Source organism: Heterodontus francisci, chromosome 39 (genome assembly GCF_036365525.1).
Source record: "Heterodontus francisci isolate sHetFra1 chromosome 39, sHetFra1.hap1, whole genome shotgun sequence".
NCBI classification, from domain to species: Eukaryota; Metazoa; Chordata; class Chondrichthyes; order Heterodontiformes; family Heterodontidae; genus Heterodontus; species Heterodontus francisci.
In genome coordinates this window covers 17,227,189-17,241,274 of record NC_090409.1, presented here as the reverse complement: position 1 = coordinate 17,241,274, position 14,086 = coordinate 17,227,189, and the positions used below count along the sequence as shown (strand labels likewise).

Sequence of the window (14,086 nt, the reverse complement as noted above, 5' to 3'; positions counted from 1 at the left end):
ACAGTGACGACAGGTCAAAGCAAAAAGAGATGGTTGTAAAGTGTTCAGGGACGTCCTAAGTCATCCAAAGTGCAAATCCTTATTTCTTTGCATTTACCTATTACAGTTATTTCTACAGGAATGCTGGCCTGCGATTCCACGAGTCGTGCAGAAATGTTTTTTGTGTCTCGACAAGCGTATAACCCCCTGTTCCAATCAGTGATGTGATCAATGTGGAGCGTGGCCCAATGCCGCCTTTGATCTGTGCGGATCAGTAACTCGCTGTTTCTGTAGAAGGTGAATACGCCTCCACTATCCTGCCCGAGACTGGTACATGTTAGAGTAGCCGCCTCTCCCCTTACGTACACACCCGAGTGTTGATCCAGAGCAATCATTGGAGTAACTGGAGGATCTGAAACAATAGTTTAAATAATCGTTTAACCTAAAATACAGTATGATAGGATTGTACAAATTATGAAGATGAATACAAATCCCGATTACAACTCAGCAGGTACTATATATGTGTAAGGAATTTTAGTCCACGGCTTAGAATAGAGAGGAAATGCACAATTAATCTAAGAAACGTTCAATGAAATGTGGCTGACCTTCCCATCGAATCAAAAAATGATGCACATATAAATGCAGTAAACGTTACAAAAAGGAGGGACAATATCACGAGTGAGCCATTTGTTCCTTTGAGCCTGCTTAAGCATTCCATTAGATCATGGAGGATCCGTACTTCAACAGCATTTAACCACCTTTACTCCATATTCGTTGTTACCCTTATTTAATGAAACTCTATCTCTCAGTCTGGAAAACATTTATGTGATCCAACCGTCAGTGCATTTTGGGTGTGCAGAAAATTATATAGTTCCACGGTTCCCTGTGCCAAGAAGTACTTCCTGATTTCCCTCCTATAGGACCTAACTTTTGACCCTCGTCTTTTCTGTCTTCACGAGAGGAAATAAGTTATGTTCAACTAATCTATAAGAAATATGTATGAATAAAGAAATGTCTCTTAGCTCATCCATCAATTATATGTATTTAAGAGACAATCATCCAAGTTTATTTCATGTGGGCAAAAAAAAAACATTTATGCTCGGTATGACTCTGGCAAATCTGCGCTGTACATCCTCCAAGGCGAACCAATCTGACCTGAGATGGGTTGCTTAAAATTAAACACAGTCTTCCAGATAATGTCTACCCAAGGGTGTATTTAAAGGAAGGGCACATCCCTCTCATTTGTATTCCAGAGCCTTTTCTGATGGAGGTTGATGTCACGTTGCCGATTTTGTTTGCTCTTTGTTAGAATCTACTATCTATCAGTGATTTGTCTACATCTCGCTGCTCCTCTACAATTCTCTGTTTCTTACTAGATGCCAGTCTAACAGGTGGAAAGAATGGCAACAGATGTGTTTCTCGGACACGGAGTAGTTTGCGACGGATCCTTGGATGGGCCCTTATGAGGAAACTAAGAGAGTCAGAAAGGTCAGTTGTGGAGTATTCATGGAATACATGTCTTGGGAATTAGAAACTGAGAAGAATGGCAGACGTTGATACTGGGGAAACAGGAAGTGTTCAAGAGGGCAATAGAGATAACGCAAATTGTGAATGGTATCTTGGGGTGACCAGAGATGGGGTGCCTTCAGCACATCCAACCAATGCCTGGCTCATGCCAAATGGTAGTTGTTTATAAATGAACAGAAAAAAATACTAGTTTGGATGTTAAGAATTATTTTAATATTGAATTTGGAATTGCCTTGGCCCATCTGGAATGCTGTGTCTAGTTCTCAACTCACGACACGGAAATTAAATGGGTGAAATGTCAGGATCAACGATGCAGCCAATAGTGCCTTCACAATGATAGCTACCAAGATGCATACCTGGACTAGCGATACCAACATCAATGTAAATATATATAGAGCCATTAACATGAACATTATAAAACATAATATGACATCGAACATATAAAGAGGTATGAGGCCGAATGACCACATTTTTGGTCAAAAAAGATAGGCTTTAAAGATTGTCTTAAAGAAGGAAAGACAGGTAGAGAGACAGAGAGGTATAAGGAGGGAATTCTAGAGCATTGGGCCTAGGCAAATAAAACCAAGCGTGCAGTGATTAAAATCGGGAAGCTCAAATGGCCAAAATTAGATGAGCACAGACATATCACAGGACTGTGCCTCTGGAGGAGATTACAGAGATAGGGCGACACCATGGATGGATGGATTTGAAAACAGGGATGAGTATTTTAAAATTAAGATGCTGCTTCGCTGGGAACTAGTTTAAGCCAGCGAGCACAGGGGTGATAGATGAATGGGACTTGATGCATGTGAAGACACGGGCAGCATATTTTTGAATCACCTCAAGTTTACGGTAGGTAGAATGTGGGAGATCAGCCAGGATTGCATTGGATTATCAAGACTACAGGTAACAAAGGCATGAATGAAGGTTTGAGCAGCAAATGAGCTGACAGAGGGGCAAAGATTTTGAAGGTGTAAGTAGGTGGTTTTCGCAATAACGTGAATACGTGCCTAGAGGCATATTTTGGTTTCAAATATGTCTCTGAGCTTGTGAGCAGACTGGTTTACTCTCAAACAGTTACCAGAGAAAGGGATGGAGTCGGTAGCTTGGGAAATAGAATTTTGAGGGGGGACCATGTACAATTCTGCAAGAAGATTAGTAACTCCAATCAGCTTCATTTACATTTAAGTAAAGACAATAGATTTGCAGTATAGCACCTTGCTGTTCAATTACATTATTCTAAGGATATGACCTCGATACTAACCTTGAGAAACGCTCTGCTGCGTCACTAAAGACACTAAAAGAAGAAAATATGATTTAGCTACACGAAGATCAACATATTTAGAAGAGCAATATGCATACTTTTTCTGTGCATTTTGCATGAAGATGTCCCCGTGTTGTTGGTTGGTGGAATTCTAGCTCATTTTGGTTCAATTCGCACTCTTTAATCCCATAAAACACCAATCATGGCCCTGAGGGTGTGCCGCATTGGCTGAATTGCCGTTTTTTCAACGGACGTTTGTGCCCTAGGTGCAGTTTAAGTTTATGTTCATATGTTTTGGAATCCCCACTGCTCCTGTATGAATTTATTAAGCTTGAAGTCTGTTGACAAATACAATGTTCAAAATCATGTACAAAAAGGAGCTTTTAGTCCTGATAACACAGAACAGCGTGAACTATTGTAGAAAATAGGCCGAATGCCCATTTCCTTGCTGAGTGAAACAATCACTGAAGGACAAAAGAAAACAATGAGATGGAGAGCATATATACAGAAAGCATCTTCGCAGACCTGCACATTCGGCATCACCATGAAACTGAATTGCAATGCAACCATCAGAACTCCATTGTAAAATAGATTGATACATTAGTGTTTGGAATTGTAATGAGAACAATGCACATTAGAGCTATCTACTGAACACAGCAGGCAACTGCAGAACTGTGCTTCTCAAAAGGTTGTAGTCTCCAGCCACTGATATGTGACCAGCACAATAGACCGATCGGGAAAGCAGAGTTAAAATCAATTCATGGATCTTAATATTTCCTGAATTATTCATGAGAAATCTTGGTAAACTGACTATCAGGTGCAACACGTCATGGATGAACAATACCCGATTACTTGTTTGCGTCCCCACACGTGCTCAATTGTGCCTTCAAAATGACTGCAGAACGTACCAACAAAGACCCAGATAACGCCCTTAGCGGACATCCATTGAACAACACATTACAATGGGGCCAGGAGGTAAGAACAAAGAACAGTACAGCACAGGAAAAGGCCATTCGGCCCTCCAAGCCTGCGCCGATCTTGATGCCTGCCTAAACTAAAACCTTCTGCACTTCCGGGGCCCAGATCTTCTTTTCACTCAGCCTCAACGCAATACACTTTATCGAAAACTATAACAGATCCAATCCTCATCGTGAATCCTGCAGAGTCAAGAAAACACTCTGATAGCTTTCCAATTTAGTGTGCTGCAGACCAAACAAGGAGTCATTTTATAAATGAGCACTGGCGATCGAAAGCAGCCAGTCTCAGTCCCAACTTCTCTCTTACCTCTTCCCATTGAGCTTTACCAAAGTCTGGGAACCCTGTACTTTTGGTAAGAAATTGTTTCACGACTCACCAATTAGCAGCAACAAAGCGCCTTTGCCCATGTTATAGTAAGAGCTAATTTGAGACATAAGAAATGTAAGGAATAGCGACTGAGTCACTTGCTCCACCATAAAGTAGGAGGAACCAGGAAGTAGCTACAATGGAAACAGAGGTTGGGTGGAGCCGAGCTCTACGTTTTGTAGAACGTTGAATAAATTGAGATTGGAGCATTTCAACGTCAATCATATCAAGCTATTATGCACTGGATGATGGGGCTGGGCTGCACGCTGTACCCACAGGATCATGATAAATCATTTTCTATCGGCAACATTTTTGCTTTCATCATAGATAGGAATTGACCATTTCACACTCAAGCACTCAGTATCAGCATCAAGCACGCAAACATCAGGCATAGCTCGCTAAACTGCTACAACAAAGTGTCTCAGCCAAGTTTCAGAAGAGTGCTTCATATTATATTGATACATGTATTTCTTAGTTACCCAGAGCAGCATTCTAGTGGGTTCATTTAGTGAGACGCTAGGTGCATCAAAGTTGTTGTCAGTTCTGTGTTCCAACCAATTAAAGACATCTGAAACTGCCAGAAATTTAGTTACACGAATGTCTAGCCTTGGAATGTACACGGGCATACTTAACCTGAATCCGACATTGAGTTTGTTTACGTTGAATAAGAATTATTTGAATTTTACCCTCGTTGACTTTGTCATGATTGTATGAGTTAATCACTTAATTCTGGATATGCCTTTTATTGAGCAACACCAGCAAAATAATTATGTTGTACCATTGTAAACAGGTTGCAATTAGGAAAAAAGAAGTGTTGCGTCATTGGAAAAATTGTAGCTTCTCGAAATAGCAAGAACATCTAGGTGTACAGAGGTACTTTGTTGCAACAGAAATGAAAGTACACCTGAGTGCGGTCGCAGCGAAATGCAGGACTGGCTCGAGAATTTTCTTGAATAAAGATAACATTTATATGAATTGGCAAGTTAACTATCAATTTGTTTGAGCTAGCCAAAATATATTCTCACAAAGCTAGAAGGGAAGAGTTCCAGCACACCGCATTAGTTCCCCTGTACACTTAATTCTGTGATGACCTAGCCTGGGTAGGATTGAGTTCAGTTCAAAGGCGCATTAAAAATAGTTGGTCAAAGGGATTTGCTCATTTCAACCGTATCCCCGAAGGAGCAATGGGATGTAAAATTGATGACTCCTTGTGTTCGCTCCATTGTTACATATTAGGGAGAAGCGAATCAAATTTCAGAAAGCACATCAGCAGTTGTCACACTGCAGAGAATTGGAAGTCACTGTCCTAATATGAATTGATTTCCTCCAACTATATCCTTCATATATTCGATATGTTCGATACCTCTACCAATGGTAAAGCGTACAAGCTGAAGGACAACAAACACTGAATTGAAACACTGTGGGACGTTCCCTCTAAACTAATTTACATCTAATTGGAGAGTTGGATTAGGTGAAAAGATAATGATAATGCACAACAATGCATCCAAAACACTGTTGCCTATTTCCAAACCATGCCAACACCCTCTCCCACATGGCCCGCTGCTCGCAGATCTATATGGTCTCCCTGTTCATCAGTACTGTCACTTTAAGCACATTATGTTTGTTTTGAAATTTCTGCATGGTCACGCCACTCCACATTCTTGAAATGGCCCCTTTTACCAGAAAACTTCAGGAACTCTGAGTCCCTCCAACCTTTCTCCAGTATCTATTTCCCTTCGCTCTGCCATGGGGGTTGTGCTTTCATTCGCCCAAGTTCTGATCCATAAAAATACCGTCAGAAAGTTTGTGCCTCGCCATCTCTTTGTACTAACTTAATCCACTACTTTAAACATACTTATTGACCAAGAATTTTGTCATTTATTCTAATATGTTCTTATGTCCTTCGAGGGCTCTGCGCTAATTTCTGTTTGATTGCCCTCCTGCTCACAATTTCCACATAACTGGAACTTCTTCTTCTTGTTGCCAATCACACTAAAATTTTGTAGCCGAATTGTGGAATTCATAAACGAGAAAGGTTCTGGACTGAAAGATAGTGACGAATAGCTTCAAGGCCACTTTCGTGTAATGCTGAAGGATCTGTCGATGTTGCAGATTTCATAGACGTCATCTTTTTAGTTCATTTAAATAGATCCCTTCAGGTAACTGAGCTCTACCAACAAATATATTTCAGCAACCACCAACCCACTACATCTGCTGCAATCTCCTTAACAATGCATTATTAGCAAACTAGAGGATATTATACTAAGTCAGCAGATGAAACACGTGAATGGAGAACAAAACGACAGATAAATGTTCCAATTGATGATTGTGAGTGGAATCTTTCTTTTTTTTTTAGGTTTAGTCTCTCTATGCAGTTCTATTTAACTATTCCTGTCTCATTATCTTAGCACTTTAAAGTCAATTGGGTACTTTGCAAATGTAGTCACTGCTGCAATGTAGGAAAGAACGCAACTAAAAGTAATATATTGCACGAAATAGTACTAATCAACTGTAATCCGATAAAACAAATATGTCACCCCATTATATAAAGTGAAGACAAATTGCAATTTTAAAAAAAGGACTGAAATAATGTTTAAATAGAGCTTCAATTCTAGGAACTGTCTTTTACATTTAAGAAACCAATTCAAAATCAACAACAGAGATCCACTACAATGCAGATACACTTCAGCAGTAATAAAATCGTAGAATGGTTGAGGGCAGAAGAAGGTTACTCGGCCAGTACTGGCCACGCTGCCTCTCTGTCAGAGCATTGTAGGTTGTCCCATTCTCCTCCACTTCTCCATATGCATTTCTGTTCAAGAACCTATCCAATTTCTTCTTCAAAACCACGATTGAATCTGCCGCCACCACCCTCTCAGCCAGTAGATTGCAGATCGTGGAGAGCAGTGATAAACACAGTTGGGAACGGAACAGTGACAGCTTGTGAAAGGTCCCGCCAGAGTCGGTTTAAATGCAAGTCTGTAGCTTTTCCGGGGCTGATGTGCAGGAGATTTATTTTAAAGTTTTTTTTATTGTCAATTACCGAAACCCAAAGAGAGCGTTTCATTACCCACATCCACAGAAATGTAGAAGAGCATGCCAGCATTCGCAGCAGGCTTGAGAAAAACTCTTGATCGCACAGCACAGGGCTACAAAAATGCTAAACTGTGGGATCAACATGCTATATACAGAGCTAAGTGAAAACAAATCCAGTGGAAAATATCGCTGTCATGAATAGTGCTGGAGAGATAAAAAAAAAGAGGAGGATCTGCAAATATCCCATTCCTCATTGATGACGGACATGAGCAAATAAATGAATGCAAAAGACAAGGCTGAAGAGATGCAACCATCTTTATCCGGAAATGTCTCGTGGATGATTGCACTCAGCCTCCTCCTGAGGTGTCCAAAATCACAGACGCCAGTGTTCAACCAATTTGATTCACATCAGGTGATCCCAAAAAAATCCCTGAGCACACTGTACACAACAAGGCTATGGGTTCTGATCATATCCCGGCGGAAGTACAAAAGACTTGAGCTCCAGAACTATTGGTGACCACAGTTAAGCTGTTCCAGTACAGCAACAACGCTGGCATCTCCCAGAAATTTGGAAAATTGCTCAGCCGTTGCTCCAGTTGAAAAAGGAGGAAAATACAAATCAATTAATGTTCACCCCAAGTCTACTCTTAATCATCAGCAAAGTGATGGAAGGTGTCATCGACAGTGCTCTCAAGCAGAACGTAATCACCAATAACCTGCACACTGATGCTCACTTTGGGTTCCTGAGACCACTCGTGTTCAACCTCATGACAGCCTTCGTCCAAACATGGGCAAACGATCTGCATTCCTGCGTTGATGTGAGAAGCAACGAGGCAGCATTTCACCAAGACTGGTATAAACGAAACCCAGTAAAACTGAAGTCCATGTGAAACAGGATAAACTCTCGACTGGTGAAAGCCATGCCTTGGGCAAATGATGATGGTTCGTATTGTTAGAGGCCAATAACCTCAACTTAATGGTTATGTCTGTATGACCTGGACAACATTCAGCTGTGGCTGATAAGCGGAAAGTTAAATTTGCAGCAGGCAAGTGTCAGGCAATGACCCTCTTGAACAGGAGACAATTAAAACCTCTCACCTTGACATTTAACCTAATTACCATCACTGAAAACCATACCATTAACATCCTGGGGGAATGCGGGGGGGGGGGAGGGGTTTAGTACTGATTCGACATTAACTGGTACTGCCACAGAAATACTGTGGCTACAAAAGCCAGTCAGAGGCTGCAACGAGTAACTCACCCCATGAATCTCCAATTCTATCATTTCCAAAGCACAAGTCAAGAGTGTTATAGAATACTCACCACTTGCCTGAACGAGCACAGGTCCAAGAGCGTTCAAGAAGATCGACAACATCCAGGACAAAGGGGCCCGTTTTATTTGTCCTTCAGAAACCACCTTTAACATCCACCCGCTCCAGCACCAGCGCATGATGACAGCAGTGTGTTGATCGACAACATGCACTGCGGCAATTCGCAAAGGTTTCTTCGACAGCACATTCTAAAGCATCTGCCACCTAGAGGAATAACGGTAGTAAATGCAAGGGAACACCTTATGCAAGTTCCCCTTTGAGTCATTCACCGTCGTGATTTGGAAATGCAGTGCTGTTTCTTCACTGTCACTGGATCAAAATTCTGAAACTCGATCCCTAAAAGCACTGTGGGTGAACCAACAACCCAAAAGTGAAGCTGTTCAAGAAGGTGGCTCACCCAGTAAATTAGAGACACTGAACAAATGTTGGCATTTTCAGCGATGCCCACAACACATAAACAAATATTTAAAAAGAAACAGCATCCTGAGGGGATAGCAGTAACCAGCATGGAACACTTTTACACGGCAGAGAGGATTTATGAAGAACACGAGAACGGCTTTACACAAAAGGAATCACTTCTAAACAAGAGCAAACAAAGTTACAAAATAGATTTTTTTTTTACCAAACAGGGAACTTCGTTAAACATCAAGATTTTTACACACTGGAAGTAATACCTTTACACAGCAACGGTCAGATTTAAGTAGCAAAGTACACCTGTGTACTAAAGGGCACATAACACGAAATACACTTATGAAATGGGGAACATCTTTACACAAAAGGGGGCATTCATTTTAGAACACGATATAACTTTATGCAAGCAAAACATGCATAAACAATATGGATTATACTTATCGAGAAAAGAATATCTTTGCCCCACAGGTAACACCATTATATAAATCCTTTGCTTTTACATCACAGTTTTTTCCTTTTCTTGCTTTTGGAGTGTCATTTTTCACCTTCTCATTCTAAGTCTGTACACAAAGTTCTGAGAAAGGCATAAACAAAAGAGTAGTGTAACTATGAAATGGCAACTAACCTGGTATTAGCTAAAGACAGATTCAGTGTAGAAATATAGAATGCGCAGAGTTCTTAGAATGCATTTATGAAAACTTCTTTTCGCCATTACGAAGAAACCCTATAAAGAGAAGGGACAGTTCTGGAATTGTTTTTAGTGGATGAAATTGAGCGTGTGGAACGCATTACAGTGGAAGAGCATTTTGGCGATAGCGTTCATAATTCAAGGGAATGACGCTGGGCATGTGGGAGTGGTATCAACGGGAGAGCGATTTGGCGGTAGCGATCATAATTTAGTTAGCTTTAACATTGTTACAGAAAAGCACAAATACCAGCCAGAATTAAAATTTTGTAAGTGGGTAAGCCTGTTATTATGTGATTCAGCAGAAGTGGATTTGAAACAGCTATTTGAAGTCAATTCAGGGAAGTAGCAGCGGAAGACATTGAAGGAGGAGATCGTGAGAGATCAGAACATATAGGATCCCATTAAAAAGGGCTTCCACATATAGTGCCTGTCTGATGCAAAGCAGCATACAAGGTAGGAAAAGGCAAAAGGAGAAACTGATGACAGGTACCGAGAGTTCAATACTATAGAAAATCTAGAAGAATATAAAAACTGCAGGGATGAAATGCAAAAGGAATTAGGAAAGCAAAGAGAGGACATGAAATAAATATTGCTAGTATAATCGAGGAAAATCCAAAGATATTTTACAAATACACAAAGTGCAAGATAGAACCATAGAACCATAAAACAGTTATGGCACAGAAAGAGGCTATTCAGCCCACTGTATCTGCGCTGGCTGGAGAAAAAATTCTAGTCGCAGAATCGAATACCACCTTCCAGCACCTGGCCCGTAGCCTTGCTTGTTCCAGCACTTCAGGAGCAGATTCATGTAATTTTAAATGAATTTAACGTTCCTGCCTCCACCACCAATCTGATCAGTGAATTTCAGACACCCACCACCCTCTGGGATAAACATTTTATCCACATGTCCCCTATAATCATTCTACCAATCACTTTAACACTGTGCCCCTTGCTAATTCTGCAAGGGGAAACAGGTCCTACTCTATCTCGGCTCCTCATAATTTTGTACACTTCAATGAAGTCACTCCTCAGCCTCCTCTGTTCTAAGGAAAACAATCGAAGCCTATCCAATCTTTTCTCACAGCTGCAATTTTTTCAAGCCCTGGCAATGCTTTTGCAAATCTCCTCTGCACTCTCTCCAGAACAATTACATACTTCCTGTAATGTGGTGACCAAAACTCTACACAGTACTCCAGCTGTGACCTAACTAGCATTTTATACAGTTCAAGCATTACATCCCTGCTTTTGTATTCTATACCTCGGCCAAGAGGAAAGCATTCTAAACACTATTCTTCACCACTTTCTTTATCTGTTTTGTCACGTTCAGGGGCCTGTGGACATGTGGTCCAAGGTCTCTTCCTTCCTCTACCCCTCTCAATATCCTCCTGCGTGCTTATTGTGTATTCCCTTGCTTTGCTTGCCCTCCCCAAATTCATTACCTCACATTTCTCCGATTAAATTCCATTTGCCACTTTTCTGCCCACTCAGCCAAACAAATTGATATCATTCTGGAGTCTACAGCTACCCTCTTCACTATCAACTACACACACACGGCCAATTTATGTATCCTCTGTAAATTTCCACATTATGCCTCCCACATTTAAGCCCACATCATTAACATATGCCACAAACAGCCAGGGACACAGCACTCAGTCCTGTGGAACGCCACTGAAAACCACCTTCCATTCACGAAAACCTCCATCGAGCATTGCCCTTTGTTTCCTGCCAGTAAGCCAATTTTGGATGCAGCTCCCAAATACCCCTGCATCACATGGGCTTTTACTTTGCTGACCAGTCTTCCATGTGGGACCTTGTACTATGCCTTACAAAAAAGCTTGTTGACAGCATCAACTTCACTACCCTCATCAATCCTCCTTGTTGCTTACTCGAAAATTTCAATTGTTAGTAAGTCACGGCCTTCCCTTAACAAATCCATGCTGACCATCCCTGATTAATTCGTGCCTTTCTAAGTGAGAGTTTGCCCTATTCTTCAGAACTGATTCAAACAATTTGTCCACCTCCGAGGGCAGACTGAATGGCTTATGTTTATTTAGGCTATCGCTCGCACCCGTTTTAAACAACTGTACATTGTTTAAAGATATCCAATCCTCTGGTATCTCTCCTACATCTAGTGAGAATTTGAAATGATCCTCAAAGCATCCGTTATTTTCTCCCCGCTTTATTTAACAGCCTGGTTTACAATCCATCCTATCCTGGTGAATTATCCACTCTTAAGACTGTCAGACTCTTTGGTACTTTCTCTCTCATGCTTATCATACCGAATATTTCACACTACTTCTCTTTAACGACAATGTCTGCATCATCTCTCACCTTTGTGAAGACAGAGACAAAGTATTCATTAAGAACGCTGCCCACATCTTCTGCATCCACTTATAAGTTCCCTTATATATCTCTGATAGAGCTGCCCTACCCTTTCCTTAGTTATCCTCTTGCTCTTAATATAATTATAAATCATATTTGGGTTTTTCTTGATTTTCCCTGCCGATATTTTTCATGTTCTCACTTTGTTTTCCTTATTTCCTTTTTTACTTCACCCGTGCGCTTTCTATATTCTTCTAGGCTTTCTAAGGTATAACGATAATAAATAAGAAAAGGATAGGGCCTATTATGGACCAAAGGGAAGGAAAGATTAATGGTCGATTGTGTTTTGACTGGAAGGCTGTTTCCACTGGGGCGTGGCAGTGCTCAGTGTTTTGTCCCCTGCTGTGTGTGGTATATTTGAACGAGTTAGACTGAAATGTAGAGTGTATGATTAAGAAATTTACAGATGCTGCAGAAATGTACCGTCTATTTGATACTGTGGAAGACAGTTGTAGACTTCAGGGAGAGGACAATGGACTAGTCAAGTGAGGATACGAGTAGCAAATGGAATTTAATCCAGAGAAGTGTGAACTAACATTCAGGCCTTAGAGTAAATTGCCACGGATCCTGAAGGTAGCAGGACTGTTAGATAAGCTTCCTTTGTTAACCATGGCTTTGAATAAAAGAGCAGAATGCCCTAATTAAACCATGTAAAACAGATAGAGGACAGCACACAATTCTGTTCACTGCACTGTTGGAAGGATGTCATTGCATTAGAGAGGGTACAGAGGAGATTTATGAGGATGTTGCCAAGAATGCAGAACTTGAGCAAAGAGGAAAGATTTGATACGCTGACTTTGCATTATTTTAGAACAGGGAAGACTGAGAGGAGTTTAAATTGATGTGTATAATGTCAAGAGCTACTTTAGTAGATTGTATATGAAGGTAGTGCATCCTCAGCACAGAAGTAAATAAGCAGGGCTCGTGGAATTAAACCAATTTGGGGCGGCACAGTGGCGCAGTGGTTAGCACCGCAGCCTCACAGCTCCAGCGGCCCGCGTTCAATTCTGGGTACTGCCTGTGTGGAGTTTGCAAGTTATCCCTGTGTCTACGTGGGTTTCCTCTGGGTGCTCCGGTTTCTTCCCACATGCCAAAGACTTGCAAGTTGATAGGTTAATTTGCCATTATAAATTGCCCCTAGTGTAGGTAGGTGGTAGGGAAATATAGGGACAGGTGAGGATGTGGTAGGAATATGGGATTAGTGTAGGATTAGTATAAATGGGTGGCTGATGGTCGGCACAGACTCGGTGGGCCGAAGGGCCTGTTTCAGTTCTGTATCTCTAGACTAAACTAAATTGGTCGAAGGATATGGGTGGGGCGAGCGGAGAGTAATTTTGCCTACAGGTTGGTAGGGTCTGGTACTCTATCCCTAACAGGCAGAACGTCTTATCACATTTCCAAAGTACTTATAAATGCACTTGAAGTTTAACCTTTATGGATAGAAAACACGGGGACGTGGCAAATGCATGCTGTTTCAGATGGAAAGATGATAAACAGATAGACTCCTCTACTTTGGGGAGAGCAAGCACGGATTGGGTGACCACTTTGTTGAACACCTCTGTCAGTCCATAAGCATGACCCCGAGCTTCTGGTTGCTGGCCATTTCAACACCACCACCACCCTTGCCCCTGCTCTCATGCTCACATCTCTGTTCTGGAATTGTTGCAGTGTTCCAGTGAACATCAACGCAAACTCGAGGAACAGCATCTCATTTATCGATTAGGCACTCTACAGTCTGCCAGACTGAACATCGAGTTCAATAATTTCAGAACATGAAGCCCCCCCCCTTTTTATGTTTAGTTTTTAAAAAAATTATTATTAATTTTGTTATTTTATTTTAGTTTTGTTTTAGTTTTGTTAGTTTGTTTCTAATGTGCCCTTTTTGTAAAAAAAATAATGCTAGTGCTTGGAGTGTTTTGCTCTTACAGTCATATCACACCCTCTGTCTACTAACGCTTTGTCTTTCAGCACAACATGAAAATAACGTTTGCCTTTGTTCCATGACATTCTGGCCAGTTATTTTCTGTGAGCTTGTCCTATCCACAACTTCTCTTTTGTTATCTCTTGCCCCAACCCCCGCTTTACTTGCTTAAAATCGTTTACATTTCTAATATTTGTCAGTTT

The 14,086-nt window shown here is 41.1% G+C and overlaps 1 protein-coding gene across 1 annotated transcript in view; it reads left to right on the top strand.

Moving 5' to 3' along the window:
• Positions 1 to 3,732: 3,732 nt before the first annotated feature.
• LOC137352825 (probable G-protein coupled receptor 139) overlaps positions 3,733 to 14,086 on the top strand; it is a 58,831-nt gene continuing 48,477 nt past the window's right edge. The window contains exon 1 of the mRNA XM_068018680.1: positions 3,733 to 3,745. Within this exon, the coding sequence (XP_067874781.1) occupies positions 3,733 to 3,745 (13 nt within the window). The remainder of the gene's footprint in view (positions 3,746 to 14,086) is intronic.